The sequence below is a fragment of the Lolium rigidum genome, chromosome 2, assembly GCF_022539505.1.
Source record: "Lolium rigidum isolate FL_2022 chromosome 2, APGP_CSIRO_Lrig_0.1, whole genome shotgun sequence".
In the NCBI taxonomy this organism is placed as follows: domain Eukaryota; kingdom Viridiplantae; phylum Streptophyta; class Magnoliopsida; order Poales; family Poaceae; genus Lolium; species Lolium rigidum.
The window spans coordinates 243,296,337-243,318,670 of NC_061509.1; the positions used below are offsets into that span (position 1 = coordinate 243,296,337).

Here is a 22,334-nt window from a genome sequence, read left to right on the forward strand (position 1 = left end):
AAAATATGATCCTCCTGTTCATTTCCTTACAATTTTTACTGTGTTGTTCCTTTTCTTATTGCTTTCCTTAGATAGTTTTTTTCAGATGGAAAAAAATTGAGAGTTCTTCTCCTTTTGAGCGCAATGTCTATTTGGCTTCCTGATGCGCATATCAATCTTGCCTCTCTGGATAACTTTGATGTATCCAATATGTGGTTACAACAATACTCCTATATTTTCGGGCTTATTGGCCAATTATAAGAGGTACATACTGACTGCTGCAATGTCTATTCAGCGAATAGTATCTTCTGCACTGTAAAAAAATAGTGAATGCCTCACTTCACAAACTTTGGAACGCCTTTTGGTTTGTTTGGCCAGCTCAATTGATGGAGAAACACAAAACTTACCAGAGCTTCTGGAAAAGCATATGAAGAAATTGAGGAAGAACTACTTCTCTTAGATTGAGAACCAAGGTACATTATCACGATTTTATTTTACCAAACATGAGTTAATCTTCTACTCTCACCGTTTTATTTTATTTGCCTTATATTTATTTTTTGATTGAACCCATGTTCATTTACCGAGGTCCTTTTGTCACTTGGAATTACGGCTACTGGTTTTCTCCTTCATCGCCCTCTTGACAGAGTATGTCATTTTGCCAGGTATCTGCCATTTACTCAACCAGCTTCTTCTTGCTTTATCTCCATATGTTGTTCGGTGAAAAGCCTGGGTTTGCATATGTTCGGTTGGAGGGGAACACAAAATGTTCGGGGAATTTAATTTGAATGATAGATGATAGCCCTGTCAAAGTTATGCATATGGTTTTTGCAGACCAATAGGTACGATGTGGTCTTATTTATTGTGCTCATATAGCTTACTTCAGATGTATGTGCTCACGGCTATAGGATATTGTACCGCACAATGGGGAAATTGTATTCATGCAGTGGTGCCAGGCAAGTCTATGAGTGCATTCATAGCTGAATTACATGAGACCAATGTGCACTGTAATCAGATAGTTCCACTTGATAAAAAAATAGCAGTTCTAAGAGTGTTCAGAGGGCCCTTTGCAATCTGTCTTCACAAACCAGACAACTATAAAGTACAACAACGCTTAGGGTGCTATTGTGTGAATGGTTAAGAAGACCTCCAATTTGGACAACTATTTAAATGAGCATCCGCTGACCGCTACTTTTGTTTCCGTACTGCGATGTCTGGAAGATAACCATTATGCCAACTTTATATGCGACTTTATCACGCGAACAGGTACCCAGGACTGTGTTTATGTGATCTAAGACACTCTGTATCATCCTGGAGTGCATGCCATGTGATGAGGTGTTTACATCAGGAAGAACGGGTGGTTCAATACACAGTAGTGTTTTCAGTTAGTCATTAATGCGGTGTGCTACAAACTAAACCTGAGATTTCTACATCCATAATCTCGCCTTAGTCTCCAAATAGAAGTTGTAGATAATCTTTTACGCTTTCTGTAGCGTATTTGTTTGCACACTTTTGTTGGGCGGTTTGTGAGATGCAGTCAGTAATTAAGTATTGATTTACTGTCCAGAAAACGATATTTCTGTGAGAATTGAGCTTGTGAGCTACTTCAAGTCCTTTTAGCCTCCAAACAAAATTTATAGATTTAACACAAAAGTTGTGGGGTAGGTTACTTGCTAAAGCATGTATTGTTTGGTAGATTACATGTTAAATTTTAATTCATGTTGGACAGAACTGAAAGCATGCTCTCTTAAATAATTTTATGTTATGTTTTGTAGGAGTGAGTTTGAATATTTGGCTGGGCTGTTGTGATCCAGAACTGTTGGATACAATACATTGCAGGCAGAAGTATGCAATATAAATCAAACACAGTCCCACAAGAACGAAAATGGATCCAGACGCTTACATGTTGATTGTTTTCCGTTAGATCATACAGTGTTGCTGTGAGTATGTAATTCATACTGTCATTCTTCTTTTAAATATTCAGGCTGACTTTTGTGCTGTTAACTAATATTGTATAATTTCAAATTGCTTCAAACTATGAAACTACTATTATAAATTGTTACTTAGAACTCAAGAGCACCATATTATGTATTTGGAATTAACCAATGGATATCTCAAATTGTATCCTATTGTTGACTGACATTTTTATTTATGATTATATTTCTCTTTATGACCATTCTTATCTGGTGTCTTTTTTAGACCGACTCCTTATTGGCTAAAATAATGATTCCTTCTAAACTTAATAATTGTTTATGGTCATATTTCATGCTCACCAATTTTTGTTGCATACAATTTTTTCCTCTTTGGTGTGTTGTCCATTTAGGTATCAACTTTGTGAGATTATCTATAGGAATACGGCAAGATCATCTATATGAGTTCTGTCTCATGCTCTGAGCAATCGTGAGATTAATCCGTCCAGCTGGAATTACTTCTGCTCTGTATTCTCTGTAAGACCCATGCCTTCTTTCAAGTCCTGCAATAACATGTTGGGTAAACAATAGATATCTTAGGTTATATAGGTTGACATTTACGGTGTGCTGTTTTATAAATTGTTTGTCTATGAAAACCACCGATTTGGACAATATTTAGATGACCACCAGTACTTTCGTTTATGTCTTATAATGTGTGGAGGATAAATCTGTTATGCCAGACTATATATACACTATTGATTGCACTAGAACTCAATGCTATGCTACTTTTTTTTTGTCATGGCAACATCACTATTTGAGACAATAGCTGACTAACTGGGTGCTCAACCTTAGTGGTTAACTTTTCAAAAACCATGTGGTTTTATTTTCTGAATATCTCTACTATAGATGTTGTTTGATCACCTTCCAACATATCCCAAGAATAAGTTTTGTTCAGTAAATTCTATTGTCTTCATTATTTCGCGCATCTCTTCTTGAAGGCTATTCAAATTAATGACATTGCCATGTTTTCTAGGATTCTTGAACTTAGGTATGATAATCTAGGTGTTGGATGTCTATCTGAATTGTAGTTTCATTTAAATTATCTTAATTAGGCCAACAACAATTTATCCTATACATGCTTTGGATGACCAACAAGCACCTGGGTTGGCTGACAATGCAGCCGAGCGACCAACCAAGTGCTATTTTATCTACACATTACCTAGGTGACTTCCACAACAGTGACAACTGGTGCTGCCACCACCTTCGGCGTCATGTCACGATAGTAATCATTGATCATGTTCTTCGGTTCAGTGTACCCATCAAGGTTCTACTCTTTAGAATCTGGCTTCAGAAAGGATGATTGATCCCTCACGTACTATAGTCAAGAACCTGACCAAATATCAGGGAAGTGTGTTGGATGATGAATTCATGTATATGTTACAGATGGTTTGCCTTTCAATCTATGATCTTGGGCTGAAAATGAGAATCATCGCGTCAAGCGTTTTTCCTCCACCAATAGTTGCTATAATATATTCTCTCTAGCTTCCCTGGTTGTATATAAATGTTTGTTACTCCATTTATAATTTCTTATGAGTCACTACTTTTTGTAAGACCTAACAAAAGTATAATCGCTTTTCCCATCTATAGACGAGTCCCACGGGATCGTGCGCCAAGGCGCACTTTAAAATCTAGTTAAGGTTAAGCACGGGACGAAATCCATGAAATTCTCAATTGAATTCTAACAGTACCAATTTTGTGACAGCCAAACAAGTTAATTCTCTGATTCTATACCCAAATAATAGTAGCCAAACAAGCTCTTATAGGTATTATAGATTTTGAAGAATTCACGCTACACGCTACACCATCCACAAAAAGATGCACAAACAGGACAGTTTTTTGTAGGGATCAAACACGACTGGTCCAGAAGGAAAATTGCTGACTTGACCAGTTGACCTTGTTTCAACCAATCCCTCGGTCCTTCCGTTTACTACTTTGTAAGACATATGGATACATATTGAAGTGGTTTCTGCACAACAAAATGTGGGTACGTGGTTCCTGAAGGCTCATCGAAATACAGATGACAAAGATAAATCAGCCAAATGAGCCAGAAAGATTAGTCTGAAAACATCGGGAAAATCTTGACGATCCAGGGATCAGAAACTGTGTCTGCGCATCCAAAAGGTTTGTTATGCTACCGTTGTTATACAACAAACTAGGTAAAAATAACTGATGCAATGCTTAACTGCTTCCTTATATTAGTAAGCGCACATGTGGGTACATTTTTCGACAAAGAGCATGAGAGTGGTAACGTTGCATTTGCAACTTACAAGACATTAATACAAATCAACTTAGACTTGAAATTAATTTCAAAATGAAGTTCTCAATTAGCATCGTGTTATACAAACATAAGACCAGAACCAACTATCTGGCGGCACGCTAGCTGGAACAATGTTGCCACTAGCTGGTCCAGACGGGAATTGGATGAAAATGAGAGAAAAAACAGAGTTTTCCACTGCTTAGATATTTCAGCTATGGCTACAAGGAGAGAAAAGAAGATTACTTTTACCTTGGGCAGGAGGACACGAGTCTGGTGCTGGCCGACCATTATGTGATAGAGACGCACTCAGGGATGCACATGAATACTTAGGCTCGGTCCAGTCTCCAGGGAAATTCGAGACTCGCAAGGGAGAAACAGAGGCCAGGCCGCGAGATGGAGACGGATAAGACCGTTTCGTCCTGCCGCTCCCGCGAGCGCAGGGCGAAACCTTAGCCTTCCTCAACTCCAGCCCCTCCTCCCCCCGTCCCTCCCTCGCCGCCGCTAGAGAGCGTCGCCGGGCAAAGCCCCGGGGCGCCGGCAGCGGCGGGGCTTCTCTCTCCCCCGCGTGGCTGTGGTGGCGCGGGCTGGCGCGGTCGGCGGGCGCGCCGTGCTTCTCGTCTGGCGCGGCGGCGCGGTGGCCTGACCACGGCGCGGTGAAGGCGTTTCTCCGGCGAGGTGGCGGCGCAGCTTCTGGCTTCTAGCCGGCTGGCGCGGCCCTGCGACGGCGCGCCGTGGCCATGGGTGGCAGCGGCGGGCCCAGATCTGGGCCAGCGGGCCTAGGTCTGGGCCTCATCAGGGCTGCCTCGGGTGGGCGGCCTCGATGCGTCTGGTCGGCGAGCAGCGAGGGCGCTGGTTCGTCTCCCCCGATGTCCTGCGGCGGGCATCGTGGTGGGTGCCTCGGTCCGGCGTCCTCGACTCCTCTGGATGTGAGGCGACGGCGGGCGGCGTCTGCGGCGTGGAGCTACGGTTCACGTCGGTTCTGAGGTAGTAGCTGCTGTCCTGGGCTCCTGCTCATCTTCCCCCCACCTCCCGGACGAAAGTCCAAAATCTTGTTGATTGGGCGGCGGCGACGCGCTGCTGCGCCGTGACCTTCTTGGAGGCGCCATCTGGGGAGGTTTCGGTAGGTTGGCGGAGCTAAAGGTTGCAGCTTTGGGCAATGTCGGTCCTTGAGCAGCTGCGCTGATCTCTAGCCCGTATGCATGCGTCGACGGCAGTCTGCCCCGTCCTCTGCAGGTGCTCCCGGCGGATTTATCGTCGTTGGTGGATGTCCAAGTGCTCGGCAGTGCGGCCGGTATGGTGTGATCCTTGTCAAGGTAGTCTCTCCAGGGTGGCGTCGGGTCCGGAGCCCAACACCTCTGCGGCTCTCGGGTGAGCCTCTCTCATGTCCGATGGTTCGACGCCTTCGAACCGGGCGAGAGGGCGGGGGCCCTCTTCGGCATGAGAACAGGTTGGTGCTTCCGGTGCTCGGAGTTCCGGCTGTTCTCCTCGGAATCAAGACTACAATTCTGCTCCGGGCAGTGCCTCGCCGTGCCTCCGGTCGGTGTCCTTGGTGTCGAACAGCGGCGGTCTGCACTCCTGCAAGCTTGTCCTCGCTCGTAGTGCAGTGTTGTAATTCGTTCTGTATGTACCCGTGTATCTTTCCTGCCGTGGTGTGCGTGTGTGGTGTGGTGTCCTGTTGTAACTCCTGGCCGGTTGATGGCTTTGTTAATTTAAAGCTGGGCTTTCGAGCCTTCTGTTTAAAAAAAAATACTTAGGCTCGTGTTCCCTCAAAATTTTACGCCAGAGTCGCCGAGGCGTGTTGCCAACAAGGCAGACACATATGAACCTGGTCGATAATTGGGGCTATTTGATAGGATACTAGCATGTGTAGCAGATTGTCAAGTCTGTAACTTTATTGTAGCCATATATTGAGAAATATGTAGCAGATCAATAGATCTGGAAAACACGAGAAATGGGAATCAAAAGAATGGATCAAACAAAAAAAACCACACAAAGATTATTGAACTCTACACACACGCCAAATGGATCTTCCTTGTTGGATCTCCACGCATGCATGCACGATTTAGTAGCTGACGATGCTGCACTTCTTCCTGATCCCGCCCTTGCTTCCCGCCGGCATGGGCAGCATGCTGAGCTTGACCATGGATGCGGCGAAATCCTCGTTCCAGAGCGTGCCATTGTCCGCATATTCATGGACGTGGCCCCGCGCCTCCGTGTGCGTCAGCAGCTGCCAGTCGGAGTTGAAGCTGACGATCCTAGCGAGGTTGTTGTGGTAGTAGGAGTTGTCGAACAAGTCCCTGATCTTGCGCACCCGGCTCTTGAACCCTGGCATATACTTGGCGACGGTGGTGTACTCCTCGTCGCGGACGTTGTTGACCACGGGCGGGTTGGCGCTCTGGCCGCACTTGTAGTTGAGCAGCTTGCGGTAGGCCGGGTTTATCTGGTCTGCAGGCGCAGCGAGACGGCCCTTGAAGGACGAGCAGTGTGCCATGCCGATGGAGTGCGCGCCAGAGAGGATGACCATCTCCTCCACGTCGAAATTCTTGAGGGCGAAGCTTTTAATGAGCTGTTGGGCGGTGAAGGTGGAGTCCGGGAGCTCCTTATCGGCCTGGGATGCCAAGGAGACAAAGCCATCGAGGCGGCCGGCGGGGACGTCGTAGTTGATATGCCCCTTGCTGAGAATTTTGGTGGCGTCACGGGCAGCGTAGACAAGTATATCGGAGCACGACACCACGCCGGGGCATTTCTTCTCGATGTCTGCCTTGATCATCTCAAGGATGTCAAAGGCGGCGAGCCCGATGTTCGCCTTCGCCTCCTTCTCCGGCTTAGGGTTTTGTGCGGATTTGTCAAGGAGGACAGAGCCATCGCATCCCTACATGAATAGTCAACATCATGTCATTGTTTTGTTATTATATATATTAGCTCGACACCTCCACCATGTATGGAAATCCACATTCTGCAATTAGTTTTTCCACAGTGAAATCGAAAAAGGTGCATTGGGTTTTATTTTTCTATGAACACAGAATGTCAAAATGAAAAGCCTCAATGCGAACACTTTCCTAGAGAATGAATACTTGGGTCCTGATCTGAATTGCACAAAAGAACATGCAAATTAAAGTTTTCTGTTTCTGGTCTGAAATTGCATCAAAGGAAATGCATTCAATCTTCTCTCGAGTTCTTGAATCTTGTCCAAAAGCGTAACAAATTCACGAATTTTACCAAACCCTAGGAAATTTGTCGGTTCATTATGAAACAAAAAATACTTCATTTTGATTTGATACTAGGAAAAAAGCACAATAAAACAAAAATCAATGTACATACCCTAACGAAGCAGTCGTGGAATACAAGCCGAACAAGAGCGGCGCCAACACGGGGGTTCTTCTTGATAGCCCGGATGATGTGCCCTTTGACGACGTCCTCCACGCCCCTGCATTTCTTGTTGTAGTAGCCGACCTTCAGTCCACTAGCCTCTGCTGATGGCACACCGAGCAGCGCAGCTTGGAGGGCAACCAGGGAAAACAGGAGAACCACGGAAAGCTTCATGTCTCCTGGACAGCGAGGAGCTAACCGGCAGCTAGTCGGAGAGACAAGATAGCTTGCCTTAATTGGTTTTGCTCCACTTGGATGTGATGATGTTGGGCTAAAGGTTAGAGGGGTTATATATAATGCCGAATTTCTGTTGGTTCATGATTGCCCTTCTGTTTCTGTACCGAACATTGGTTTCATTTGTGATATACAAATGGAACCGGGGAGGCTGTCTCCCTGAGAATCTAAAAAAAAAAAAAGATTGCCCTTCTAGTTTTATTTGAAAGAACGGTTCATGATACACTGCTCTGGTAATGAGCACAGGGTAACATGCGAGCGACTTTGCCAATTTTGACCCAGTAGCATTCGATGTATAATAATGTACACAGGCTATTGCTGATCTGGTTAACGTAGATATTATATATTGTAAACCAAGTCGCCAACAAACTGAAAATTATAATTCTGTTGACAGCGGAGCACAATGCAGAAATGTGCAAGTTGGTCACTGACATTTTTCTTTTCTTAAACGGGGGCAAAAGCCTTCCCCCAATCTACATTGCATTCTAGTTTCTATAATCATCGTGCGTACTATTAATTCCGTTGGCAGGGGAGCACAATGCAGAAATGTGCAAGTTGATCACTGACATTATTCTTTTTTGAAACAGGGCAAAAGCCTTCCCCCAATATATTAATTGGGAATAAGTGTTTTGACAAGTAGTTCGAACCGAATGAAAAACAAAGCAGGGTTGCTCTCCCGACATGATTTGAGCGAAATGCTTCGCTCCAGCGTTAGCTCATAAACGGGCTTCCCTTTTTTATTTTTTCTAGGAGAACTAAAGGTAATGTATACTTGTCATCGAAGACCCTTGCATTACGCTTGTTCCAAATCTCCAAGTGACAAAGGAGGGTGAGGAATGCGACGACTTCGCGGTTTGGCATGTGGGCACTCGTCATGTTTCACCACTAATGCTCAATAGGAAGACCACCCCATTGGTTTGGTTGGATGTCGGGGATGTGCTATCATTCTTGAATGTAACTCCAAGGAGAATGGAGCATTTACATACGACGAAGAGGTGGCGCACCAACTTTCGTGGTTTGCTTGCAAAGGGGGCAAAATTACACAGTTTGGCCACCCACATTTTTGGACACAGTCGGCCCCGTTCATATGCGATTATGAGTGAGAAACCAAGCGAAAGTTTTTGCTTTGAGAGGTGCCCAAGCCTTCCACACCGCCTTGTGCAAGAAAGATGAAGTGGAACCAATGAATTGCACCTCCTAGGCCGACCTCGCAGATTATTATTGGCCATTAGCCGTGAGCTACCATGAGATGCCATCCTTCCTCTTCTCAATAAGGTGCACCTCTTGAACCTTGACCCATTCACCAGGTCACAAGCTACAGCTTGCTGAGAGGCAGACGCACAAAAACGTGCCAGTAGTTTATTTCCTTCACTGGTTCTGGTCAGCGTCGGAGCCACGGAGGTGTGCTCCACGACACAAATCGGCAGCTGGATAAAGTAGCAAATGTTTTCGAGACTCTGGGTCGTCGCGAGGCGAGGATGGTCGTCTGGAACAACATCAGCCTCCATCATCACATCGTTCGTCGATCGGCTGCAACTTAACAGTTTCGGTGAGCCCGTACATGCAGATAGAAGATCCATCAGAGGATGTGTGCCTGCAGATGAAGAAACCCCTGAACAAACCACCAGAAAAGAACTTGATGAGATGTAAGGGTGTTCTCATAACAGTAAAAAGGAACAAAATAATTAATAGAGAAAATACTAATCGAAGTGTAAAGATTGACTTTTAGCATTCGAAATGCAAATGTGAACTATTTTTCAATATGCAAAATTATATGTTACTGTCACTGCACCTTAAACATTATTTAGCGCAAGCAACAAGCAGGGAGGCTGTACAGATTTTGAAGCAGAGACATAAAAGTAAATTAAGGAGAGAATTAATGACTAATTAGCAAGAACCTGAACATGCACTGTCCTCAAATTGCACCACGGGTAAGAATATATATTACTTGGTTTACGTCAAGGAAGAGGCAAAGTTAAGAGCCTCTCTTACTGTTTCCGGTAAAGAAAAGAGAGAGTAAAGTAACAAGGCAAATCTATTGGGACAAAATGGAAATACTGGACTCAATACCTGCATTTAATAGATTTGTCTCACTGATACCCAAAAGGTCTTGTAGAAAACCATTAGGTGATGTAGCAGTACAAGCAGTACTAGTAACTGGCATATCATCAAAACTTCAGTCAGGCAAATCAGCTAAAGGAGCTACACCATTTAGAAGCTTAAGATCTCCAGGAGTGACTGCTGACGCAGGCTTATATGCTGGAATAGTTGCTTGTGTGGTACTAGCCCTCTTCACAAGTAGCTTCATCGAATACTGCGCAATCTTCATGCAGAGATGGCCTGCAATTATACCTCATTTCTCGTCAATACCATTCATAAGTGTAAAAAAGCTATGTAAATAGTCTATTTTATTAATATATGAGCAGTAGGAGCCTCTCCTGCTGTAAGTTCCTCAAAAAAAAATACCATTCATAAGTACAATAATACAAGAGAAAGTTTATGTAGTAATAAAAAGTTTTGTAAACCAACTGGTAGACTAGTGACTTTCTATAATGGAACCGAATTCACTTTATATTTGGTGTAGTTCACGGACCATGTTCTCCTTATTCTGGGCAACTATGTGTTGTATGCTCCTGTTAAGAAAGTTAAATCATACTAACTAACATAACAATACTAATATAATACAATATAAGTAGTTAGCAGTAGCTAACACTAGTTACATTATAAGATATATGCTATTTCCAGGCTACAACTAGGCACTGTGGCAACTGGCAAGGATCTAAGAAACGTGATGAATTTGTAGAGAAGGTAAGTCAACAGAGATGCCAAAAAAAAAAAAGCAAATCTTACATGTACTAGTATGTCACCATGTCAACCACGGTGTATACATCATGAATACATCATTACATAGTTCTTCAATAAGTGAAGGCAAAACAACATATTTAGATGATCCAGCAAGCCCAAAGTTCATGTGTAATAAGAGATGATGCAAATCCACAAATTTCAAAGTTATAGGGAAAATTATTTCGCAGCATATTCAGAACTTACCAGAGCATTATGAATACAGGAGAACCAAAAGAACAAATTCAACTAGCTCAGTGTTAAAAAAAATTGCAGCTTTGAGCTAGCATTTGGTAGAAAGTTATGCAATTGCTGTATGAGATCAAGTTGAAAGACATCTTACTCTGACCCAGATCGGAACCATGAGGAAGCAACAAGACACATAGCGCAAGTCACCACATCTGCAGAGTAACCATTAATACCGTGCTCCACCACATCAAATTCTCTTACTTGCGAAAGACCGAGCTTCACGTGTTCCACAGTACAGTTAAGAGAGCTTCACGTGTTCGGCATGATGTCTGGCAACGTACAAAGGAAAGTAATACTACCAAATGGAATATTAGCTTGCAAAAGTCCATAGGACCCAGACACACAGTTCTTTTCAAGAAAACACAAAATCTTTGTGTTTCAATGCATTTGATAGAAAGAGAGTTGTTACAAGTCTAAGAGGGCGACAACCAAGATTACAACAAGCTAGGCCGGTGGAAGTAGCGCCACAAGGCCCAGCACCCTGGCCGCTGCCCACGATCTGTCCTCCACCTTTATTGTGTCAAGCAGGCCAGCAAGGTCAGGCAGCGCACCGACGAAGACGATCAGGTTGTGCCGCTTCCAAAGCTACTAGGCTGTGAGCATGATCACCGAAGATATGCCCTTACGAGCTGCCGTGGGAGCCGAAAGGACATCCATCTGTCACCAGCCCTAAAACTTGTCCCCATCAGAGTAAGCACCATTAGCCAAACCAAACGGTTGTTAAGTTCCATACTTGGTTGCATCCACCTCACTAGATGTTCTATCCACAGTTCAATTTACTCATCCTAATACAGTTCTCCTGAACTTTTAAATGCCAGAAAGTGAAATAAATGTTTTGCAGAGAAGTACCAGAAACAGTTACTAAAAATAATTCATGAAAGCAAAAAAGAGAATGACAAAATAATGGTGGATCAGCCAATAATATGACTTGAGTATGTGCCAGTTTTTGGAATATGTGAATCTTGAAATAGAGCACTGAAAGATAAAAAAGCACCCTCAGTTCCGTACTTGGTTGCATCCACCTCACTAGATGTTCTATCCATAGTTCAATTTACTCATCCTAATACAGTTCCCCTGAACTTGTAAATGCCAGAAAATGAAATAAATGTTTTGCACAGAAATACCAGCAACAGTTACTAAAATAATTCATGAAAGCAAAAAAGAGAATGGCAAAATAATGGTGGATCAGGCAATAATATGACTTGAGTATGTGCTAGTTTTTGGAAAAGGTGAATCTTGAAATAGAGCACTGAAAGATTAAAAACAAAACACCCTCAGTCTTGTATTAGTAATTTCAAAAGTCAACGGTCTTAAACATGTCATTACGGGATTCATAAAAGAGCATGTGCTAGCTTTCTAGAATGATATGGCATTAACAGATGTCTACTGCATGCACATTTCCCCCACTCCAACAAAACAAAACAGACCAGCTAAGAGTTTCACTTCAGTCATGATCGCTATGCTCACATGTTGCCCATCGCATTTCAGTGGCCCAATTTACAGCACCGTGCAAGATTCAACACCTAAGAATGAGCAAATAGTTAGTAAAAAATTTGTAGATAATACCTAGATCAGAATATGCGAAGGAAAAAAATTCAAAAGCCAATAAACGTAGTTGCAGACTGACCGTCTCACTGCTCAGCACCATCCAGTATCCTTCTAACTTTGTCCATGGAGCTGCACACAATACAACAAGCTATTAGACCGTTAATGTGCAGTGGAGGGAGGGGTGGAGATAATAATGAAGGGAAAAGACCTTTTTGGCAGATTAGGTAAGAGACCCTGGACAGCATTCATCACAATGTCAGCTTTTGGGTTTTTCGCTTCAGAAACTATGGCCAAAAAGTTCTGTTACCTTACAAGGGAACCGCAAACTGAAAACATAAAAAAAAGTACAAAAGCTTTACTGGTGGTTTCAGACTGTACCTCGAGGATCTTCAGAATCAGAACTGCCTCCAAGATAACATCCGGAAATTTCATGAACCGCCTCATTTTCAGCCAACATGTTTTTAAGAATTTGCCCAATAAATTTGTGTGCGGTACTTGCGGTGTCATCACATACTTCAGAGAGATCTTCTTCAAAGCATCTAGTCATCTTCACATTGTCCTTCAAACAAGGATCCTTCATACTAGCAGCAGCTTCATTGTCTCCATAATGTCCATCATCACCCACGTATTCAGAATCTTCAGCATTGTTGATAGTAAAATTTGAACAGCAGCCCTCATCCATGTGCTGCTCCGAAGGAGAACCGAAGTAGTTGCTCCCAGTGAGTACAAAATCGTTATCTCCGCTGCCACTGTAACTCTCTAAGCTGAATTCATCATCACTCAGGCCTTCTTCTATGGCACAACGCGCAAAAGATCTAAGGCGACTGCTTAAATCCAAGACCGCATCTACTTCAACTTCCTTTCTCTCTTCTGTGAGAATAACCTGCTGACATGTAGGAGACATTCCAACTAAGAAACCGATAGCACGTAGTGCCAAATCTGGTAAATTACCATCATCACACTCAAACAAGCATTCTGTCAAGTACTTCCTCACAGCTGCCTTGAATGATGCCATCTTAACTTGAGAAACTTGACCCATAATGGACCGCAGCAATTTCATTTCATTAGTATTGATTTCTGGTAGCAACCAAAGAGCATTCAGGATATCTTGCTGCAGTGACATAGTTCCACGCGAAAAGGGGAAGAACTCTGACTGTGAGATATCCATGCTCCTTAGTGTTAGTTTCTGATATAGTTTCATCACTGACAGTGCTTTTGCAAGGTTCTTTGGAAGATCCTTGCCTTCCTGCAGCTTTGCTATCATACTTTCACATCTTTTCCTTATCAAGTTAACGAGGTGGCTTCTGCTGGAAGTTCGAGATACATGCAGGAATTCTGGGGGACATGACTTTTGAATGAGCTTTCTATTTATTGTAATAGCAGCTTGCTGGGAAATTTCATCCAACCCAGCTAAAGCTTCATTTATAGATGACAGAAGCATTGGTGAAACAGGTGTTGCAAGGCAGACAGAATCAGGTTGATAGCTGCATGGATTTGTTAAAATGCCAGACAACAGAATCTTGCCATTTTCACTGTCCAACTTGGCCAAGTATTTTGGAAGGTGGTCCTTCACGATTTTCATCACTGTAGGCCTGATTTTCCTGAAACTAGTCCCATTATGGGTGACAATTTTAGCCACTGAATCAAGTGCTCCATTGCTTAATTTGCTGATTGTGCGGTGCATAATCTTCAAGCTTTCTGGACAGAGAGAGCCGTCCTTCTGTTTCTGCAACTTAAAAAGCTCGAAACCATCCAGAACTACATGGTGATTGTAGCAATTCCATTGCAAGCCAAAACTTTTTTCGATGTTAGATCTTACTCTCTCGCTGGACACCTAGAATACACATATTACTGTCATGTTTATGCTACATGGATGTTTACTATAAAACAGCACAAGAGGGCAAGAGAGCCACTAAGTGAATATCATAATAAAGAAGGTCGTCAAACTGAGACATGTTAGCAAGACAATGCACTTCAAAAGTAAAACATTATAAACTGCGGCATAGTAACAAAAGATGTATTACATCAATATACTAAATATAACTTCTCTTACAGATAGAGTATTTCTCAAGGATCAAGTCAAGTGATTACTATGAAATTGATAGAGCTAACAACAGTAGCAATGAATTAAGCTCTTTCTCAATGATGTTCTCTCATCTCAGGATATAGTCTATCTACTTCTTCCAACGCCCTAATCCCCTTCAAGCCATGCTGTATAGCCTTCTACATGTGTAGCTATGTCGATGTGAGGTTCACATGAAGCAACATATTTGACCACACGACGTATTAAAAACACTAAATGTCCTCGTACTACTTGTAACACTAGAAATACGATCATCAATCACTCATTCTTATATAAACAAAACAGATTAGATAATTGACTACGCAGGCAACATTAATATGGGGAATACCGAAGACATATTGCAACTGAAAACTTTAAGCTGTAGGTTCTGTTAAAGTATGAACAACTTACTTCATCGGTCCTGACATCCGATTCAGCCAAGTATCTGTGGAACAGAGATATTTTTGGAGGGTTACTAAAATATTGATAATGCTAAAGTAGCCTTATAAATAGAAAGAAAACAATAATAAAGCTGGTGGTTTGTCATATTTTACAAGATAAGGTCACATGCCCAGGACTCATGGATCATTTGTGCGCATATATGAAGGGTGAGTTTTGCTCTATCAAAGTTTTTTGCAAAAACACGTGGAACATGGGAGCCATGAAGGTAACTAGCTAAATCATGCATATTGTTTTCAAATGAGAAATATGCAACTCCATCAGTTGTAATACCGCAGAGCATATGGTATAGAGCAAGAAATAATCGGCGGAGACAGTTACTTACACTTCTTTGAGAAACTTTGGTCGCTTAAGTCTGAAAGGGACCCCTAATTCGGGATGCAACGAAGCAAGCCATCTGCATACATAGAAATGTAAGGTGCCGTTCAGAGGGAGGGGGCAGGCATACAGGAGCAAGCGCAGGACAGCACAAACCTTCGCTTCTTCTTGATGAGACCTTGCTGACGCAGAAAAAGAGAGCACAGCCTGTTACCATCCTTGAAAGAGAAGGCAGCCGTACCCTCTGGGTAAAAGCCACACAGGAAAACATTTTCAGATGTATAAGTATAACATAACAAGAGAATACCAAATGTTTTAAACAATATGATAGCAACAGAGGTACATACATGAGACATATCAATTTGTTTTTCCGAAATATCTTGATTTTTTCCGGAATGTCATACAAATCAATTAAGAATATATGGTGTCAGCATGAAGTGCTTTGTATGCAGATGATTACTCTAGAAATACCATGACATGTTTACACTAATAAAATAAAGTTTCAAGGCACAGTAGGCACTATAACAAGTAGTGCAGTCAAGGCATCGGAAGGATGAAAATAAGATTAAATCACCTTCCTGCGAAGAAATCATTTGGGCTCTTGAATTTCCTTATGCGACCTGGAAAATAAGAATATGGCATAAGCTTTCAGTAAGTAAAGTCAGGATGCTACGTATGAGGATGATTTCAGATATCATGAGGAAAATATATTTCCTCTGGAACAATGAGCTCCCACGACGAGCACATCATTTTTTTTATTTTCACAATGGTCAAGGAGATACCAGTTTATTCATCATATAAACTTCAGCCAGCGACAGAGTTGCCTTCCATGCAAGCGAGACTTTCAATCTAAGATTGGACATGTTCCATGCAATAAGTATAAGGAGACGCAGATTTCTCTACTCTATGTCTATGCTGAGCTTTAACACTCGGCCATCCGGCTACTTTGGTAAAATCCCGAAATTCAGATACAAATCCCATACGGCCATACCACAACCACTCAATCTTCTTCATCATCTGTTCCTAACAAGAAATTACCTGGTTGAGAGGAGCCGCAGCCGAGCCGGGGAACAGTCAGCAGGAGTTTTCTGCAGCAGGACTGACGAAGAGAGGGTGCGGGGCCTTAGGGTTCCGGGGTGGGAGCTTGCTGGCGACAGGGCTTAGGGCTTTCGGGTGAGGAGGTCGCCGGAGATGAGGAAGATGGGAGGGGGCTTAGAGGGCGGCGGAGAACCGGCTGTGGGTGGGACGCGGTAGCAGGCGGTTAGGCCGGCGGTGGTGGCGGCCTGGCGGGGGAAGGAGGAGGTGTGCGAGTGCGATGGTGACGAAGAAGAACGTGTCCGCGTGTTGGGCCTGGCCCACAATCTCCTTCCTGCCAGGCCTAGCGGGCGCAGAATAGGAGCTCCCCTTGCTGCCTTGGACCTGGCCCGACGCGGTGCGCACCGCGTACCATTCACGCCTACGCACGAATATAGGCCTGGCCCATTTCCTTCGCTTCTGACTTTTTTCTCCGGTTTTTCTGTGACTATGATTTATTTTAAATGCCTAATTAAACACTGCCTTGTATAAATAAGCATTGGTGCTTATAAGGAACCCGATTTATTTTTTTAAAGCATCTCTTTAAGCAACTTGCATTGGTGGTGGCCTCGAAATGTTTGTCACAAGTCGTTGTCGACCCCGGGGAGTCCAGGTTCAACTCCAACGGCCCAAGAATGGTGATGTTGGAGGATGGACTCACGAACCAATGGCAGTTAGAGGCAGCTCGGGAGCCCGCAACGAGGTAACACGGGATATTGATGGTGGACAAAGGCAAAAGAGGGACGGAACGAGATGAAAGGCACACGCGTTATTGGGTCAAAGTTAGGGTACCCTCTATCCTCTTCGGTACAAAATTTGGATTTAACGTTTGCAAAATGATGATGTCACGAAAAAGTTAGCTCATTTTTTTGAAATAAAGAGGGTAGAGGGTACCTCTAACTTTAACCCACTTGCATCTATAACAAGCTTGGTGGAAAAAGCACAAGGTAGAGCAAGTCGATTTTGACGTTGTATGAGGAGATAGTAAAAAAAAAAGGTCGTGCACATGAGATGTGGTGTTTTGGAAGGGCCTCTGTTGGCGTCGGTGGCCCCGTCGCCCCCAAAATCTGTGCAGTGACTCTGCCGAAGCCTTATGTGAGGATGACCGTGACTCCGGCGTATTGGGTACCGATTTCAAAGCTATTGAAGTGGTATATTATTCTCGGGTGAAAACCACAAAATGTCATTTTGTCCAACAAAAGATGACCATCCGGGCATTGTTTTGGTCAAGAGCCTTAAATTGAAAATGTAATTTACGTAGGTTCACAGCCTTAAAGCCACAAATCTAATCGAGCCCTTGGGCATCTCTAGTGAATGGTCGACACGGTGGTCCAAGTGATATATAGACGATAGGCGAGGAAAAAAAGAAGTCCTCAGCAGATAGACTATCAGAGCATCTCCACCCGCGTCCCCCAAACCGTTCCCCAAATCGCGCCGGATTAAGCGTTTGGGGGACGTGTTTCGTTCGTGCCGCGTTTGGGGGACGTCGCTCCCCAGCCACGTCCCCCAAACGCCGCCCCAATCAGAAATTCAAATAGATGCCTTCAAAAGAGATCGTTCCCGCCGATTCGTCGCGATCAGAGTAGCGGCGATCGATCAAAGTACTGTGCGCGCGATCATATTACAAACCGGTGGTGCATGCAAATTAGAAGAAGGGGAAGGGGTTGGGCGATGGCGTCGTATCCTGAGTCGAGGCAGGCCCGTCGAGCACGATGACCTCGTCGCGATCCGCCCGTTGTTGTGCATGGTGCGTTCGCTCCGTCGCCGACGCGAGAGGCCGACGTAGGTGTAGCGATAGAAGACGCGTCGGCTCTGCTCTTGCCGCGCTGCCGCCGCCGCCGATGCCGCCGCCGGGCCGCCGCGTCCGCCGCCGCCATTTTGGCTTCGATGTCGTCGAGGATCTGGCCTTTGAAGAAGTTGTGCGCCGCTCGCGTCCGGGGAGACATTCCCTCTGTCGACGTTCTCATCAGGGACATGTCGTCCCTGCGTTTCTTCAGCTCCAGCTTCTCCTCTTGCCTCTTGAGCAGCTCGGCCCACCTTTGGTCGGTCTTCTTGTCGCGGGAGATAAAGGTCGAGGAGACGTCGGCTAGGCATTTCGTGATCGACGCCTGCGTCTTCTCAGACGATGCAGCGTCGGCCAAGCCGGCCTTGGCAGCCTTGTTGCCAGTAGGACGCCCTGTCGAAGTTGTCAGCGGCACGTCCAGATCAATGGCGTCATTCCCCTTGGACAGCGACAAGCGCGTCAGCCGCCATTTCTCATTCATTTTGAGTTTGCCATAGCAATGCATGAGCACGAAAGACTTGTGACCTTCCGAGTTCTTCGCGTACAAATCCATGGCCCTATCAAACTAACCAAAGGAAGCAGAGTCATTTCATCGAACACAATGTAGGCGCTACGGATTATGGAAGAAAGAGTCGTACCAGTTTGGCGACGTCGGCGCTCGCCGTCGCCTCCGGTCTCTAAGTCGTGATGGTACTCATGGAAGGAGTTCACCGACGCCTGGATGATGGCCCATCGCGTCGACATTGCCTTCTGGCTCCTCTTCATTGGCACTTTCTGGTAGTCGTTGTTGATGAGCTTGCGCTCATCGAACTCGGCCTTGATCCTCGCCCAATACTTCCCGCCTTTTTGGTTGGCGCCGATGATGGAGTCATGGCTCACCGTTGCCCACGACTCGCACAGACAAACATCTTCCAGAACCGTCCACTTCGGGCCTCGTGTGCCCGACGCCGACGCCTTCTTCTTCTTCTTCGTCCTCGCGCCGTCCGCGTCTACCTCCACGAGATCATCGTCACCGGCACCCTCGTCGTCCTCTTCCTCGCCGCCCTCTTCGTCCTCGTCTTCGTCCTCCTCGTCGTCCTCCACCCCGTCCTCTTCCTCGTCGTCCTCCACCTCAACCCCGTCGTCCTCCTCAGCACCGGCGCCGTCATATTCGAGCGGACCCCTGCGGTGACCCAGCATACCACTGCATGTTGTAGTATACAAGTCGTTGATATGATCTTCATGAAGGGACTTCTTCACAAATATCACATCCCTCAGAGTGGTACAACAGAAACATTGCAGGTCATAACACTCGATAATATATTACAATCATGGTCTTAACAAGTTGGTATTCTCACAGGTCCGATGAGAACACCCTACAACATTAGGTACTATTACAAACCAACATAGATATGAAAAGAGCTCAGCAACTTATTTAAGTATCCCACTACGCTGCTCGGCTCTAGATTACTAAGGTATATCACTACTCCTCCACCTCCATGTCATCGGGTCCGTAGACTATCCCATAGTCTACTCCTTCAACTCCTCCGGAAAGATCAGGTTCCTCGTAGACCAGCTCGTAGCTTCCTCCTGGTGCTTCATCGGCGATGGTCTCCACTTCCGTATCACAGTCTAGCAAGGGTGTCGAAATAAAGTGAGTACAGGGGTACTCAGCAAGTTCAAAAGAGTAAAAGGTGTTTGATGCACTAGCTACGACCCTCGATCAGAAAATCTTAGGTCAATGCATGTTTCGAAATCATTTCTTCAAAAGGTTTATTTTATTCCGAAAACTATGCCCGTCAGTCTTCACAGGTTGACTAGAACTTCACGGAGTTCCTTTCCTGCCGCGTTCGCAGTTCCCTTCCCGGAACAGGGAGTGACAGCCACAATTTAATACACTCTGCAGAGGTGCGTTACTTTTCCCATAAGAGATCTCACCCTTTTTGCCATCCGCGAGGGACTTGCCCCCGTTCACACTTCCTTGGTGTGAGGCCGGGTATAAAGATCCAAGCCCACACCGCCTTCTCCGCGACCTCGCGGACCCACCCTTTTGTAAGTCTGTCCTCTCATATATCTATGGGTAGACTAACACGAGCACTTGTTCTCTCCTATACCGTTAAGGTAGACTGATCCGAACAACTTATGTGCCCGGTCCTATACACCATAGATAGACCGATCCGGACAACCCTTACAATCCTTCATAGACCAATAATAAGTCTACCCTCTCCCGTATCTAATGGTAGACTATGCGGGACCACATGTCCCCACCTTTACCAAAGATAGACCGATCCGGGCAACCCTTATTACCAATCCGTTGGCATGCGAGAGGGAAAAGATACAGCTGGCTTCCCAGAGCCATTATAGATCTTATGGTCAACGCGATATGTACGGCGCTAGAATCACTCGGACGGCATTGGTACTTAGTCCTAGATGAATAGTACCCTTGCAATGGAACCTCCACCAATCAACACATACCATGGTTCCATTGCCGACCACATAGTCATATTCATAATTGGAAAAGTAACAGTTTATTTTCAATGCAGGAATGATAAGTAATATAGCTTTGCATTAAAGTGATAGAAAATACTCAAATTGACATGAGCAAGGGTGAACTTGCTCGTGGACTGCGAGATAGTGCGGTTCAATGCGTTGGATGGAACCCGGACCTCGGGTTCTGTAAAGAAGCATCATTGTCCGGTAAGGACAATGTTATAAAATCCAAATGATGCATGCATGGATGTATTATTTTATGTTGATTCCCTTTACCCCAATGAGTTATTACAATTTAGGGTTGAGTTAAGATTTATGCCTTTGGCGAGTAATTTGCAATTGTTTTAATGTATAAACCACTTTAATTCACACAAGGTAACATAATTCAAAGTAAAACTACTTTATTTTGGTGATTCATTATTTATTCCAAAATAATTTGAAATAATAGAGTTGTCTCAATATTTTTGAGAATACAGAGGAATAGAATATCTTCCTTTGGAAAATACCCTTTTCAAATAGAAATGACTTGGAATAATAGAATTTCATTTTGAAATGTTTAAAAATAAGTATTTGAACTTATTTGGGATTTTTCCTTGATTTATTAATACAAGGAAATATAATTTGAAATTCCAAATGTTTATTTTAAATTCATAAAATTCACAAATTTAAATTTGTTCATTAAATTTTATTTCATATTTTATTCTTATCAAGAATAATTTTTCATTCACCAATCCAATTTTTAATGAATTTTTAGAGTTGAATTTTATTTATTAAAATTTGGTGAAATTCTGGTTATTTTTAAATGTGAAATGACTAAAATAACCCTCCTGGCCCCTATTGGGCCAGCCCATTAACCTAAGCCCATGGGACAGCCCACTAAGGCGTGCCCCATAGCGGCTCGGTGGAGCCGAACGGCCCACCGCTCTCACTCACTCGGCCCTCTCTCACTTTCGTTCCTAACCCTAGCTTCTCTCTCGCGACGCCCTGGCGATGGCGTCGCCGCCGTGGCCGCCGCCGCGCTCCGGCCATCGCCGTGCTCCTCCGCCGTAGCCACCTACCAAACCAGAACCGCCGCGCACAGATCTATCGATCTGTCCGCGTGGTTTTCTCATTCTCTTCCTCTCCTGGCGAATCGCCTCCGTTCTGGATCTCGTGGAGAATCGCCTCCACGAACTCCGGCGAGCTCTCGTCCTCGCCGACGATGGGTGCGCCCCGGGGTTGACTTGGCGCGGGTGCTGCTCGCGGCACTCGTGCCGTCGCCTCGAGTGCTCGCTACGGTGGTTTTGGGTTCGCCGGCGTAACGTCGGCGCCTACCCTGGATTGGCAGCTGTTAGGGCCGCGCGAGCACTGCCTCGCCATGCCCTAGCCTCTGCTTCCAGGCGCAAGTAAGTGTTGCATCTCCACCTCTCCTCTGTGCGCCTCCCCTTGTTACTGTTCTTCTTCCTCCTCATGTTCTGCTGCTCTCTGGTGATCCTGTGATCACACAGAGCCATGCTATTCCTATGCAATTGGTCCGTGCTTTGATTAATTGCAAGTTCATGGTCCAATTACCGATTCATCGATGCTGGCACATGCTGCTTTACTTGCTATTCCTGTTGTTCTTGCTTCTCTGCTTGCTCCTAGCATGCTCTACACTTGCCATGCTCTACTGTGCTTGCTCAAGAGCCGACTATGCCATGCTATGCTTGGTTATGACTTGCTTATGCTTACTCGGTCTATCATGCT

General features: G+C 44.6%; 2 protein-coding genes across 3 annotated transcripts; both read right to left on the bottom strand.

Moving 5' to 3' along the window:
- Positions 1-6,265: 6,265 nt before the first annotated feature.
- LOC124688434 (peroxidase 2-like) lies at positions 6,266-7,746 on the bottom strand. The gene is made up of 2 exons (XM_047222116.1): positions 7,525-7,746; positions 6,266-7,075 (listed from the first exon to the last, which is right to left on the bottom strand). The coding sequence occupies exons 1-2, from the start codon at positions 7,744-7,746 to the stop codon at positions 6,266-6,268; spliced, it is 1,032 nt and encodes a 343-aa protein (XP_047078072.1).
- A 1,236-nt stretch (positions 7,747-8,982) lies between these two features.
- LOC124693196 lies at positions 8,983-16,494 on the bottom strand. 2 transcript variants are annotated; one of them, XM_047226660.1, is made up of 11 exons: positions 16,322-16,494; positions 15,858-15,903; positions 15,440-15,527; positions 15,291-15,362; positions 14,918-14,951; positions 12,823-14,278; positions 12,653-12,728; positions 12,524-12,573; positions 10,991-12,419; positions 9,877-10,146; positions 8,983-9,418 (listed from the first exon to the last, which is right to left on the bottom strand). In XM_047226660.1, exons 2-8 carry the CDS (start codon positions 15,874-15,876, stop codon positions 12,528-12,530), a joined length of 1,791 nt encoding a protein of 596 aa, XP_047082616.1. In that variant the 5' UTR covers positions 15,877-15,903; positions 16,322-16,494; the 3' UTR covers positions 8,983-9,418; positions 9,877-10,146; positions 10,991-12,419; positions 12,524-12,527. The 2 variants fall into 2 exon arrangements, with proteins under 2 accessions (XP_047082616.1, XP_047082617.1); XM_047226661.1 differs by lacking the exons at positions 8,983-9,418; positions 9,877-10,146 and having other exon boundaries at positions 11,360-11,571; positions 12,364-12,419.
- Between the last annotated feature and the right edge of the window lie 5,840 nt (positions 16,495-22,334).

Excerpts from the sequence above, each read along its gene's own strand:
- LOC124688434 (XM_047222116.1), bottom strand. The coding sequence starts at position 7,746 with ATGAAGCTTTCCGTGGTTCTCCTGTTTTCCCTGGTTGCCCTCCAAGCT. Across the intron at positions 7,076-7,524 it reads TCCACGACTGCTTCGTTAGG|GGATGCGATGGCTCTGTCCT; the intron begins GTATGTACATTG and ends CTATTCATGTAG.
- LOC124693196 (XM_047226660.1), bottom strand. Across the intron at positions 14,952-15,290 it reads CCAAAGTTTCTCAAAGAAGT|ATACTTGGCTGAATCGGATG; the intron begins GTAAGTAACTGT and ends TCTGTTCCACAG. Across the intron at positions 12,574-12,652 it reads TTACCTAATCTGCCAAAAAG|CTCCATGGACAAAGTTAGAA; the intron begins GTCTTTTCCCTT and ends TATTGTGTGCAG.